Source organism: Dipodomys merriami, unplaced genomic scaffold, assembly GCF_024711535.1.
Source record: "Dipodomys merriami isolate MVZ:Mamm:240054 unplaced genomic scaffold, mDipMer1.0.p SCAF_6, whole genome shotgun sequence".
NCBI lineage: Eukaryota > Metazoa > Chordata > Mammalia > Rodentia > Heteromyidae > Dipodomys > Dipodomys merriami.
In genome coordinates, this window is record NW_027206179.1 from 64,469,978 (window position 1) to 64,482,599 (window position 12,622).

Below are 12,622 nucleotides of genomic sequence, written 5' to 3' on the forward strand. Positions count from 1 at the left end.
CCTCCTGAGTAGCTAAATTTACAGGTGTGAGCCACTGGCACCCAACTTACATGCTACTTTGCATGAGCTGATCCCCCTTTGTTTGTCTTGGTTCACACATATGTGTTTTCTCTGGAATTTGTTTATTAAGTGCTGGGTCTTAGAGCCATTGGGCATCATACAGAATCATGGAAGCAGTTCTTGGTGAGAAAAAGGCGCTCGATCTACAGTAGTGAAGTATGGTCACATAGGATGTCTTTGTGGCTAGGAAGAGGTTTCACTCATGTTTTTGTCTTTTCCTCCACTCAGTCTTCTGGGCTCCATGTTTCCCATGCCCCGAGTTATCTATGCCATGGCTGAAGATGGACTGCTATTTAAATCTCTGTCCAAAATCAATAGTAGGACCAAAACACCAATAATTGCAACAGTAACCTCAGGTGTCATTGCTGGTAAGTGCTGGAATTCATTTCTCATGCCAGTATTTAAGAATCATTCCCAGGGAGACATCTTAATTTATCTTGAATTGCTTGGGGTTTTTTGGTGTGCTAATACTGGAGCTTGAGCTCAGGGCATAGTGCTCTCAGCTTTTTCATTCAAGCTGGCCTATTCTCATTTGAAACACACTTTCACTTTTTTTTGGCTTTTTGCTGGACAGTTGGAAATGAGAGTCTCCCAGATGGGTCTGCCTGGGCTGAGTTCAAACTAGTATATTGAAGTAATTGCAAATAGTAAAAGATTTTTTTCCGCCACTTATACATAATTTGTTCATATCAACACTAGTTCAAATTAACACTAGTTTAAATTTCTTCCTGTGCTGGCAAAAGTCTTTCCTGTGACCATAAAGTACATGGCATTTCCCAACCCAAGAAGTACTCCTTTTCATCTGTGAGGAGTGGGGGGCAGTTTTTTTTATCTTTGGTGCCACTTACTCATTATTTCATTCATAATTTCAGTGACCATATTGGATTGTCTTTTTATTTAATTTTATTGTTAAGATGCTGTACAGAGGGGTTAGTTACATGAGTAAGGCAATGATTACACTACTTGTCCATCATTGTTACCCCTTCCCTTCCTGTTGTTGTCCACTACCCCTTCCCTCCCCCCCTCTCCCCACACACCCCTTACTCCCCCGCCAACCCGAAGTTGTAAAATTCATTTCTAGTAGACTGTCCTTGGGTATCATTGTTGCACTGGGTTATCTTGTATCCTTGTTTCAGCATTTTGTTATTCTCCTTCCCCTCCTGAGATTAGACAAATGTATATACAAGATGCAGGGTATCAAAATCAAGTAGAGTGGCAACAGAGGATATGCCATAGGGGGAAGAACATACAAAAAAATCACATCATGCATTTAAAACAATAACAACAAAGACAGAAGTCTTGTGTCCATATCTTGGGGTGTATTACACTTAGCATCATCTTATATGGACATATGTACATAGCTTTTGAGCTTTTCAGCTCATCTGATAAGATTATCCTATATGTATACTAATTATTGCAAATAAGGTAAACCATGGGACCTAAATTTCTTTGGGATTGGCTTACTTCACTTAATATAGTTTTTTCCAAGTCTTTCCATTTCCTAACAAATGGGGCAGTGTCATTCTTTCTGATGGAGGCATAGAATTCCATTATATATATTTACCACATTTTCTTGATCCACTCATCTACTGAAAGGCATCTGGTTGTTCCGTATTTTAGCTTTGGTGAATAATGCTGCCATAAACATAGTTGTGCTGGTAGCTTTAATATGGCCTTGTTTTTTTTCATTTGGGTAAATGCCCAAAAGTGGGATTGCTGGGTCATAGGGGAGCTCTATATGTAGTCTGTTGAGGAACCTCCAGCTTTTTGTAACTCCTCACATGGAAGAAATTTGTCTTGGGTTTTTCTGTGAGTGGGACTGTGGATCACACAGTTGGATACTGTTCTAATTATCCATATGGCTTTCATTGCTTTTTAATTCTGTTATTTATCTTCAATTTAACTCTATTTGCCTTGCATTGATCTAGGTGAGCTCCAGATATAATAGTGGGAAAATCATGGCTTGGAATCATATGGAATATGGAAATACCTACTTGGAAGTAGCTCTTGCCAAGTTCTTTTGTCAATGGGAAATGACATATTTTGATATAGATACACATATCTTACAGAAATTATAGATGATTTTCAAATAAGCACATATGTTTATTCTTACTAGTAATCTAAAATTTTTAAATTCTTTAAGTAGTTGTACATAGGGGTTTTAATTCAACATGTCTAAGTCTGAGTATAATAAATCTAGATCAGTGTCACTTCTTCCATTTTTCTGCCCCTATATCTGCCAACCCTACTCATCACCTCAAGTGACCTAGTTGTTAGTGATATTTTTTAAAGTTCTGGTGATTGGACCCAGGGCCCTGTGCAGACTAAGCAAGAGATCTGCCATGGAGCTACACCTCCACCCAAAGCATTCGTGTTTCTCTTTTTTGTTTGTTTAAGGCCTGGGAGCAGGGATTTTGGGTGTTGGGGAAAGCATCCCTTGGGAATACCTCATCAGATTTCTCCCATGTAAAGGATTTTCACACTGGAGGAACAACAGCTTTCCCTGTTTACCTGTTGGTATTAGGAGGACTCTTGTCAGTCCTCGGGGGTACCAGACTTGCCTCCCTCTACCTCTCCATCGGGCATGGGTCTTGGGAAAATATTCTCTAGAACTGTGGTCTACTTTAGATCACTAGAACTTAGTGAATGGTCCCCTCTTAACCAGTACTGCACTTTGGGAAGGAAGGGAGGGAGGGAAGGATATGACTATGAGTCAGCATTATGCTGAAGAAGTCAACTAGACTCAGTCATAAGATCCCGGCTCTTCTATTCACTAGCTATGTAACCTTAGATAACTCTCCTAACCATTATATGGGAATGGCTTGAAAAAGTGTCATGAGAATCAAATACTTTTCATTACTCTTTACAGTATTTTTTGTTAAAAATGTTAATTATTGGTGCCACCTCTTTTTAAATTTTTTATTCTTATTATAAAGGCTATGTACAGAGGGGTTATACACATCAGGAAAAGAGTACAGTTCTTTTTGAACCATGTCACCCCTTTCCTTGCAATTTGTACCATCTCTTGAGGATTGCATATAGGCTTTTTGTTGTTCTTATTTGTTTTTTGGTACCAGTCCTTGGGCTCGAACTCAGGGCCTGGGTGTTGTCCCTGAGCTTCTTTTGTCCAAGGCAAGTGCTCTTACCACTTAAGCCAGAGAGCCACTTCTAGCTTTTTGCTGGTTAATTGGAGATGAGAATCTCACTGACTTTCCTGCTGGGGCTAACTTTAAACTTCAATTCTCAGATCTCACAGTCTCCTGAGCAGCTAGCATTACAGATGTGAGCCACCAGCGCCTGGCTCTAATTGTGTGTTTTACTCCTGAGTTTGTGTTCCTTGAGCAGCGTCCTCCTGGGGTGGAGCTGGGGGGTAGTGTTAAAAGCAACAACCTCTGTGTTCCCTCTGGATCACGGGTGGGTGGTGGCCCCAGCTGCTGGTGTGTGCAGAAGGTCATTCACAGATCCTGACGCGTTTCTCCTCTCCAGCTGTGATGGCCTTCCTCTTTGAATTGAAGGACCTGGTAGACCTCATGTCCATTGGCACTCTCCTGGCTTACTCTTTGGTGGCTGCCTGTGTGTTGGTCTTACGGTATGTATGGCTTCCTGGGTTCCATCATCACCGTTAATTGAAGGTGCAGCAGTGTAGCTGCTCTGTTTATATGGTCTAACTTTATATGTTTATATATACTAATATTTATATGTTTATATATAACCATTTATATGGTCTAACTTTATAATGGTTTATGTGGTCTAACTTTTACGTTGGTGACAGCTTTATTGAGGGGTGCCCAGGAGAGGGTGGAGGAATATGGTTGAGAGCCTGGCGGGAGCTTGTTCTCGGAAACAGGGGTAGCCTCCTACTTCCTCCACCGTTTATCTGTTTGCTGTTAGGAGGATCAAGAGCTTAGCATCAGTGTTGGGTTTGGGACTTGGGATCAGAATTTTTGAAGACTTCAACTGGTCCAAATTCTTAGGACAGAGGTGTCCAGTGGTTGGCCCCTAGAAAAGGGGAAAAGCCAAGGTCTGTGAAGCTCAGCAGGATGCCTGTAGCTGGTTGCACTGTACTGGGGAAATGAATCCCATGATACGGTGCTTTAGATTGGGGTTGAGGGAAACTTCTCAAGTTCTGGCAGTGGCCTTCTCACCCACCTCAAAATCCCCTCCCAAAACACACCTTGGGCTTCAGTTGTCCTTCTCTATGGGAAGACATGGCTCACTTTAGGAATGTTCCAAATGGTGTTCATTATGAGAACATGTGTTCATGGGGATTCTAGAATTAGTCGCCCAGCAAAGACTCCTTTTTTTTCTTCTTAGTTCATATTTGCAAGGCTGCCTCCCTCCCTCCCTCCCTCCCTCCCTCCCTCCCTTCTTTCCTTCCTTCCTTCCTTCCTTCCTTGCTTCCTCCTCTCTCTTAGGTTCTATATGCTGTTTTCACATGTATTTTGCAGTGTATTACAAAAGTATTCACCCTCTTTCCCTTCCCTACTCCATTTTTTTATGTATTCAACACCTAATTTACATGAAACTTTGTTGTTTTCTGCTGATTTGCAGATCCCTTTTGTCTTGCCAGTGGCCCAGTGCTTTCTTAATTGATTGAGTCCTGTGGCATAAGTGAATCAGCACAAAAATGATGAATTCTGTTTTCATGCTCACTCTTAAAATTGGTTATACACATAGCACCTCAAAAATCACTGTTTTCCAAAGCCAGTAGAAAAGATTTGTGCTGAGTTCATTTTGGGTGGCAAGATAAGGGACCTCATTTCAAATAAATGCTTCACTTGCAGGTAGCCTGGTTCTTGGAAATCATGCTCTAGGCTCTGTTCTTCATCCCAGTCCATAGTTAGGTACTTCAAGGCACTGGACACACAATCTGTCAAATCCATTAACCTGTTGCTCTACACCAAATAGAATCCTAATGGTAGTGATTTTGAAATCTGTCATTCATCTGGTTTTGTGGGAAGTGATGTAGTACCTAGTACCGCAGCTATTTTCATCAGGCAAGAGCAACCTTCTGGAGGTATTTCACTGGGCTGCCTCACAATACAGAGACATCTTTGTCTCTTCTGTAAAGGTGTTGCCTGCAAACAGAAGAAAGCAGATCTCTTCTCCTCTGTCTCTGCATTACAAGGAATGCACTATTCTGAGCATCCCCCTTCTAGTATTCAAGGCTTCAGCCTACCTCTAAAGCCTTCTGAGAACTTAAATTGCTCCAAAGCCTGCTGAGAACTTAAATTGATGCTTAAAGAACATAGGTTGTGTGGGTCACACATTGTATGTCTTTTTTTTTTTTTTTACAGGTATCAGCCAGAGCAGCCTAATCCAGTATACCAGATGGCCAAAACTACAGATGAACTTGATCAGATAGACCAGAACGAGCTGGTGAGCACCAGTGACTCCCAGACAGGCTTTTTACCAGAAGTGGAAAGGTTTTCTCTGAAAGCTATATTCTTCCCCAAAAACAAGGAGCCTTCCAAATTCTCTGGACTAGTCGTGAACATTTCAGCCAGTCTCATGGGTAAGAGTTTGCCTCTTCCCAGTAAGGGATTGAGGGTCTTGCTTGTTGGTATTGTGTGGCTTTTTGATTAAGGGATGAAGCAGGGGGAAAGTTGCCATAGACAAATATGGCTCTCTCTCTCTCTCTCTCTCTCTCTCTCTCTCTCTCTCTCTCTCTCTCTCTCTCTCTTCTTTTATTTTCTTTCCTTTCTTCCTCTCTCTCTCTTCTTGTTCTTTTTCTTCCTTTCTTTCTTTGTGTGCTGGTACTAGGGCTTGAACTCGGGGCGTGGGTGCTGTCCTTTAGCATTTTTCACTTACGGCTGGCGCTCTATCATGTGAACCATAGCTCCACTTCTGGCTTTGTGGTGATTAATTGAAGATAAAAGTCTCACAGACTGTAGTGCTTGGGCTAGCTTTGGACTGTGATCTTCAGAGCTTAATCTCCAGTAGTTAGAATTACAGGCATGAGCTACCATTACCCAGGTGTCTCTCCGATTATATGTGATGCAGAGTCTAGCCTCCCTCCGGACAGGATTTGGTGAGAACTTGAGAAGTGGTTGTGTTTACATTCCGCTCCCTCTGTGTCCCCGTCAGCCATTCTTATTGTCATCTTATGCATTGTGACTGTACTTGGGAGAGAGGCACTGGCCAGTGGCAAACTGTGGGCCATCTTAGTGGTCACAGGATTCATCCTCCTCTGCATCATAGTCACCGGTGTCATCTGGAGGCAGCCTGAAAGCAAGACCAAGCTCTCATTTAAGGTGAGCCGTTCTGCCCAACAGCTCCTGGTGGACCCTTCTAGAGGGTCCTCAGCATGCTCTTCCTCCTGCCCTCTGTGGACTCAGCCAGAATCAGGTGCTGGCAGCCAGCATGGAGGGTGAGTGAGGGGAAACGGGGCGGGTCCTGGAAGAGGGCCCTGCCAAGTGAGAGCCCTTCCCTCTGGCTCTCAGGTGGGGGGATACACCTCATTTAGTGGGCAGTATCTGTCTAGATACCTCTCGTGTCATATCTAAGCTTGGAAACGAGGAAGACACATTGTTAGGTTATACCCATTAGTGCAATGGTCTATTCTTAAATATAAAGTAGTAATAAATGCCTCTTCCTAGCCCTTTCTTTGGCATGAGAAGAAGAAAGAGGAAAATTCAAACGAATATTAGTAGCTTGAAGCAAAAGTCCTATCTGTTAGGATTGACCCTAGAGCTTGAGTGAGGATGAGGATAGGGATGTGTGTTGACTTTGTCACTTCTTGTCAGACCTGATGCCACCTATGTCTCTGCAGGTGCCCTTCCTGCCTGTGCTCCCCATTCTCAGCATCTTCATAAATGTCTATCTCATGATGCAGCTGGACCAACGCACATGGATCCAATTTGCAGTGTGGATGCTCATAGGTATGTTTTGTGTGTGTGTGTGTGTGTGTGTGTGTGGTGTGTGTGTGTGTGTGTGTGTGTGTGTGTGTGTGTGTGTGTGTGTGTGTGTGTGTGTGTGTGTGCTGGCAATAGGGCTTGAACTCAAAGTCTAGGCCACTGTCTGTTAGCTTTTTCACTCAAGGCTGGTTCTCTGCCAGGTGAGTCTCATCTCTACTTCTGACACTGGCACCTGGAAGGGGTTTTACCACCACAATTAGCTTCTTGCTCTCTAAACCTATGAAGGCTACTTACTTATTGTTTAAAGTCTTAGCGCCTTCTTCACAACAGATTGTATGACACAAAGAAGAAACACACGTTATGGTGGTTGCAGTGGTATAGAGTCCCTGATAGGCAGTGAGTCTGTCCCCCCACTTTTCACTGAATAGGTCATTGCTCATGTTAGTCATCTCCCCAGATAGGAGCTTGAGTCCAGCTACAAAGGTCCCCATTACTCCCGATGGGAAAGTCTAGCAGTGCCTGCCATTGAGCCCCATACCGGTTTCCTCTGCTGACTGACTACTGTGTCTTCTCCTCAGAACACTGGCAGCTCTCCTGTTTCTAATACGACAAACTTATGGGTCCTCCCATCAGCCTGCGCAGGACAGCTATACCTGCTGTTCATACTTCTGCTCTGCTTTTGATTACAGGCTTCACCATCTACTTTGGCTATGGGTTTTGGCACAGCGAGGAAGCAACCCTGGCTGCTGATCAAGCAAAGACTCCTGACAACAACTTGAACGAGTGCAAGTGATGTATAGCCCTGCCTGCCCACGAGAGGTCACAGCAGCTGCAGGATTGGCTGCAGAGAACTAGGAAGCATCTCACACTCTACTTACGTGGCAGGAACTACTCGTATCCCCAAATGTTGCCAAAGGTGCAATTAATTGAACTGCAGCCTCCACCACAGCTTACGTGGCCTGGCCAGACTTGGCCCCGCAGCCAGCTCATGAGACTCAGGTCACCTCTGGACAGCTTCTTGGCCAACTTGGCTATGCCTGGCCTGTGTCTCCTCATTCCCTCTGAACACAATGCAGCCCATCTTGGCCAGCTGGGTGCCTTGTTGCTGCAGCCCCAGGCAGATGGAGACCATTCCTTTCTCCCTGAGAAACAAGACTCCCTCCTTGCTGCTTCCTGTTGCAAATCTGCACACTCCAGACCCTCACACTGCTCCTCCCCCAGTGGTGACAGTCCACAGATTCAAGATGAATACCAACAAGCAGCATATCCCAGCCTGGTCCACCCCAGAGCCATGGCACCACAGTTCACCTGAAGAAGAGGGACAGGCCGTTTTGCCACTCCTGCTCTCTGAGCTGCTTTCTAATGGGATTATCAGGACTAAGCCTCTCTCCCACACCCCCTCTGAGTGTGACTGCTCTCACATGCCTTGAAATGGGCACTGGCCCGTGCAAAGCAGGCTCAAGGGCCAGTGTTTCATCCCAGGCCCCTGGTGGGAGTACAGCATGACGTTGGGGCAGGGCTGGCTCTGCTGGCATTTGTGTGCACATAAACCAAGGGACAGTTTCCAGGCCTCAGTCCGTTCCTGCTGCTTCTGCCCTCTGTCCCTTTGGGCTCTGTGTGTCCTGAGTAACTGGAACATGAGACTTATTTGTGTTAGACAACCTCACTCTGGCAGAGTTCAGAACTCTGTTTCTGTGAGCCTTTACCATTCACTGTCTTACCCCTGATTCTCGTGCGTCAGTCTCTTGGGTCTTACAAGGTTCCCAAGACAGGTGCAAGCACAGTCTGGGGCTATGATGATGCTAAGTGGACAGTGTCTCCCTTGAAATGAAATTGAACCCTCCTGTTAGCTGCTATGAATCACTCCACCAGATTAACTTTGGGACTTATTATCAGCTTGGAAAATGGCCAAATAATTTCTGACCTCTTACCACGAGCTTGTGATTCAGGGTGTGTGGTCTGCACAAGAGGTGTCCTGTAGTCCTCTTGCTGTCCCTTAGTCTTAAATCAGCCAAGGCAAGATGCTGACCATGGCCTGGGCCTCATTCCTCCATTAGTCCTAGAGCCCAGAGTGTCCCTCTAGGACTTCCTGTGTCCTACACTCTCCCTGGTGGTCCAGGGAGAGTGTAGGACTGCATTTTGGGGTTGGGCCTATGGCCAGCACCAAGACAGGACAAGAGTGCCGATGGACCTCACTAACATTTAAAATGTCAGTTTGGCCAGCAGGTTCCAAGATGTGTGTGTAGGTAGTTGTTTAGACAGCTCTAGTATGCAAATGATGCTTTTGAAACCTACTCCCCCATTTCTTCCCCAACTAGATCAAAGCCTGATAAACTGATGACAATTTGTCTGCTCTCCCCCCATCCCCCCCCCCCCCCCCCCCCGCAAGCTCCAGGAGCACCTTGAACAGCAATGTAAGAATTAGTGAACTTGGGAGGTAGGGTGTGACTCAGTTGTAGAGCATTTGCCTAGCATGGGTTTCAAACCCAGCACCACCAAAAAAAAAAAAAAAAATGAACCATATGAAAGGCTGGTTTAGGTTAGCCAGTGGCCAAGGACAGGGCAGTCATGCCAGACCCTAAGCACCTTTGGGTGCTCTTTATTCTAAAGATCCCAGAGGATACTCCAGAGAGAGTAGCATCTGATCCCCCCCTCAAAAAAAAAAAAACATGGGTTTCCAAAGAAAGGTATTTAAATGTATGTAGATTGGTGCTGTAAACTATTTTGATGAATACTAACTTATTTTGTTTGGGGTTTTGGTTGTCTGTTGTCTTCTTAGAACCTATTCTCCATTTGCTAGATTTCTTTTCACTATTTTCACTATTTTTAACTTAGGAGAAGAGAACTTGAGGGGGAATGAGGTGGGGGATTTTTTTAACTTTCTCCCCCTTTTTTTTTCTGGCTGAAATTATCCTATTCAAGATGACACGGAACCATCTGTTTACAGTTGATATTTCAGCTCACAGTCTGCATCAGTCTGCAAGAGGACAGGTGGGTTGGAACTCGACCCTGCGCATCAAGGATCGTTGGCAACTGAAATCAGGCCTAGGCAGCCTGCTTGCGGGGGGGTGGGGGGGTGGGGGGGCGGCAAAGGAAGAGGATGTGCACCTTGGATGAATTTCCTCATCAGGAAAGGATACCCAAGGGTCACTTGTGTGGCCAGTTTCATTGGGTTTTGTGCTTTTATTAAGAGCGGACTATGGAGATTTTCTTCTGTGTAAAGGAGCAGTGATGTAGGTCATTACCTGTTTGGAGTAATGACTGCCTTTTCTTATCATATGACTGCTCCTGACATAAAAACATATAGGCAAAAAAAAAATCAAATCATCAATAGTTCCACATATCTGAGCCCTTTTCATTTCATGGCTGGGCTAGTGTTTTTCCTACATCGTGAGAACTTGAACATACATCTTGTAAGAATACCATGTCCATCCTTTGTACCTTATGTCAGCCCCAAATAAGTCACATCAGACAGGCCATTTCTGGTGATCCTTCACTCCTGCCAAAATCCATGAAGAATGCAATGCCATGAAGTGTCTCCAGGGCTGGGGGGGAAGCTACTGGAAAATGTGGGGTCTTTGTGCAGCCCATACCCAGTGGAGCCTTTGGGAAACAATTATTTCAAGAGAGAAGGCAGATGCCTGAAGTTTCAAAGATTGCCGGGCTCATAACAGGTCGGATTGCTCTCTTCTCTGCATACTTTGGGATTGGCTTTGGAACAGCAGATGCCATTAAGTCTCATCTCTAGCAGTCCCAGGGCCATCTGATCCCATGTACTTAGGTGATTTGGATACCACATGCCACCTAACTGCGTAGTGTAGTGACCACAGGGCCTGCTCCCTCTAGTGGCTGAGGTTCTTCACTGCTAACCTCCAGCACCTTGGATGTGACCTCCATTCCCCACCACTTGCACTCCACCCAGTAGCATTCTGGATCTGCGGGTGTTGGCCATCTGGCCTAGCGTTGGCTTCTGTACTGAGTGAAAAGCTGGAGGCAGCTATGTGGAAGGCCGTATTCTCATGCCCCCAGAGGCCACCCTCGGACTTGCAGGCAAGTCTGAGCACTCCCTCCAAAGGCCTCTGCTTAGAGACATTTCACTTGCTCGGCCTGTCTGGTTGGAGTATTTTATGGCGCCAGAGACACACTCCTCTCTCTAATTAAAGAGCCCACAGTTCTTTGGGCACCTGTGTCCATGCCACAGAGACAGGGAAGGAGGGACCTAAGTGCTCCGGTGCCCACTGAGGGGTGAGGGAAACTGAATGAGTGGAAAAATAGGCCCAAGCCTTTACACTAGTGGGCTTCTGGCAAGTGTGGAACTGTTACAGAGATCAAGTTCAGATAGAACTGAATAGGTGTTATTGTTTTGTATAATAAGAGTATTCTATGTAAGGCTCCCAAGGGAGTGAGATACTTTTGGGGGGACAAGGGGTGTCAAGAGACGCTTTACCCATTTGGCCCCAAATGCTGTTTTACCCTGTATGTCATGTCTTTGATACCCAATGGGTGGTTGTTTTTTTTAAGGCAAAAAATGTCAACCGGCTTTTTTATTTTCACTGTAAACCAGTTATTTTGTGCCCACTGCTTCACTGAGCCACGAAGCTCTCTTCCCAGAGGGACTTGATGTGGCCACAGGTCTAGGCATGGGGACCAACATGCCCTCTTAGATTGGCCGACTCATTGTCTAAAAAGCCCACGTGAGACCAAGAACCTGGTCCACGCAGAAGTTCTCAGGGGTATTTGTGTGTCCAGCAGGGTCGAGAAGCGGGGCTGAGGAGAAGCATTCTGACTTTGTTCATTCATGTATTAATAAGCAAGATAGATGATTTCATGTTCCTTGATGACAAACTTCTTTAAGTTTGGGACTTCTTTTCCCCTGTGAGAAGTTACACTTATATATTTAAAACAAGTTTCCTGCTTCTTTTGTGCCTTTCAGTTTCAATGGGCTTAAGGGTCATAAACGGTTATGATACTAATGAGGGTTGGTTTATTATCAAACCCAAATAGCTGGGTGTTTCCAGTCAATTGTTTTCTTCTACTGAACACAGAGCCATTATTAAAAAAAAAGAGTTGTTCTTATTATGTAAATTGGTATTTTTTTCTGCTTGCTTGATGTTCTATTTTTCTAATCGTTTTTCTTATAATGGTTTCTTACAATGGCGATAATAGTTTTAGACTCTAATGCTAAGTGCAAATCAGGTTGGTCCTTGCTGGAATCCTCCTGGTGTTTTTTTTTAATGGTATTTTATTTTTTATTATTTTAAGGGCAAGTGCAGGTGTTTATCACTTTAAAAAATGTGAAACTGCTGTTTCCCCTTTGTGCTGACCACGCCGTGTACATCGACAACTTCCCACCAGACTTTGTATTGTAAAATCAAACTATTTTGTGGTACCTCCTGCTTCTGCAAATTCTAATAAATTCTATCTGTGGATTCCATGTGCACTGTGCCATTTCCAGAATTCTTTCAGCTCTTGTTGGTTTTCTGTTTTTCTTTTCTTTTGCCAGGCATAAGGCTCAAACTCTAGGCCTGAGTGCTGTCCCTGAGCACCTCTTTGCTCAAGGTTAGTGGTCTATCACTTTGAACTACAGTACCACTTCTGGCTTTTTCTATGATTAATTGGAGATAAGAGTCTCATAGTTGGGGCTGGGAAGATGGCTCAGTGGTAGAGCGCTTGCCTTGCATGCCTGAGGCCCTGGGTTCGATTCC

The 12,622-nt window shown here is 44.7% G+C and overlaps 1 protein-coding gene across 5 annotated transcripts in view; it reads left to right on the forward strand.

Annotated features, from left to right (window-relative positions):
• Positions 1-12,339, forward strand: part of Slc7a1 (solute carrier family 7 member 1) — a 71,747-nt gene extending 59,408 nt beyond the window's left edge. For all 5 annotated transcript variants that reach the window (XM_070003038.1, XM_070003041.1, XM_070003042.1 and 2 more), the window contains 6 exons: positions 289-428; positions 3,547-3,649; positions 5,358-5,575; positions 6,148-6,314; positions 6,833-6,941; positions 7,607-12,339. In XM_070003038.1, coding sequence (XP_069859139.1) covers positions 289-428; positions 3,547-3,649; positions 5,358-5,575; positions 6,148-6,314; positions 6,833-6,941; positions 7,607-7,710 — 841 coding nt within the window. In that variant the 3' untranslated portion in view covers positions 7,711-12,339. The remainder of the gene's footprint in view (positions 1-288; positions 429-3,546; positions 3,650-5,357; positions 5,576-6,147; positions 6,315-6,832; positions 6,942-7,606) is intronic.
• Positions 12,340-12,622: the final 283 nt, after the last annotated feature.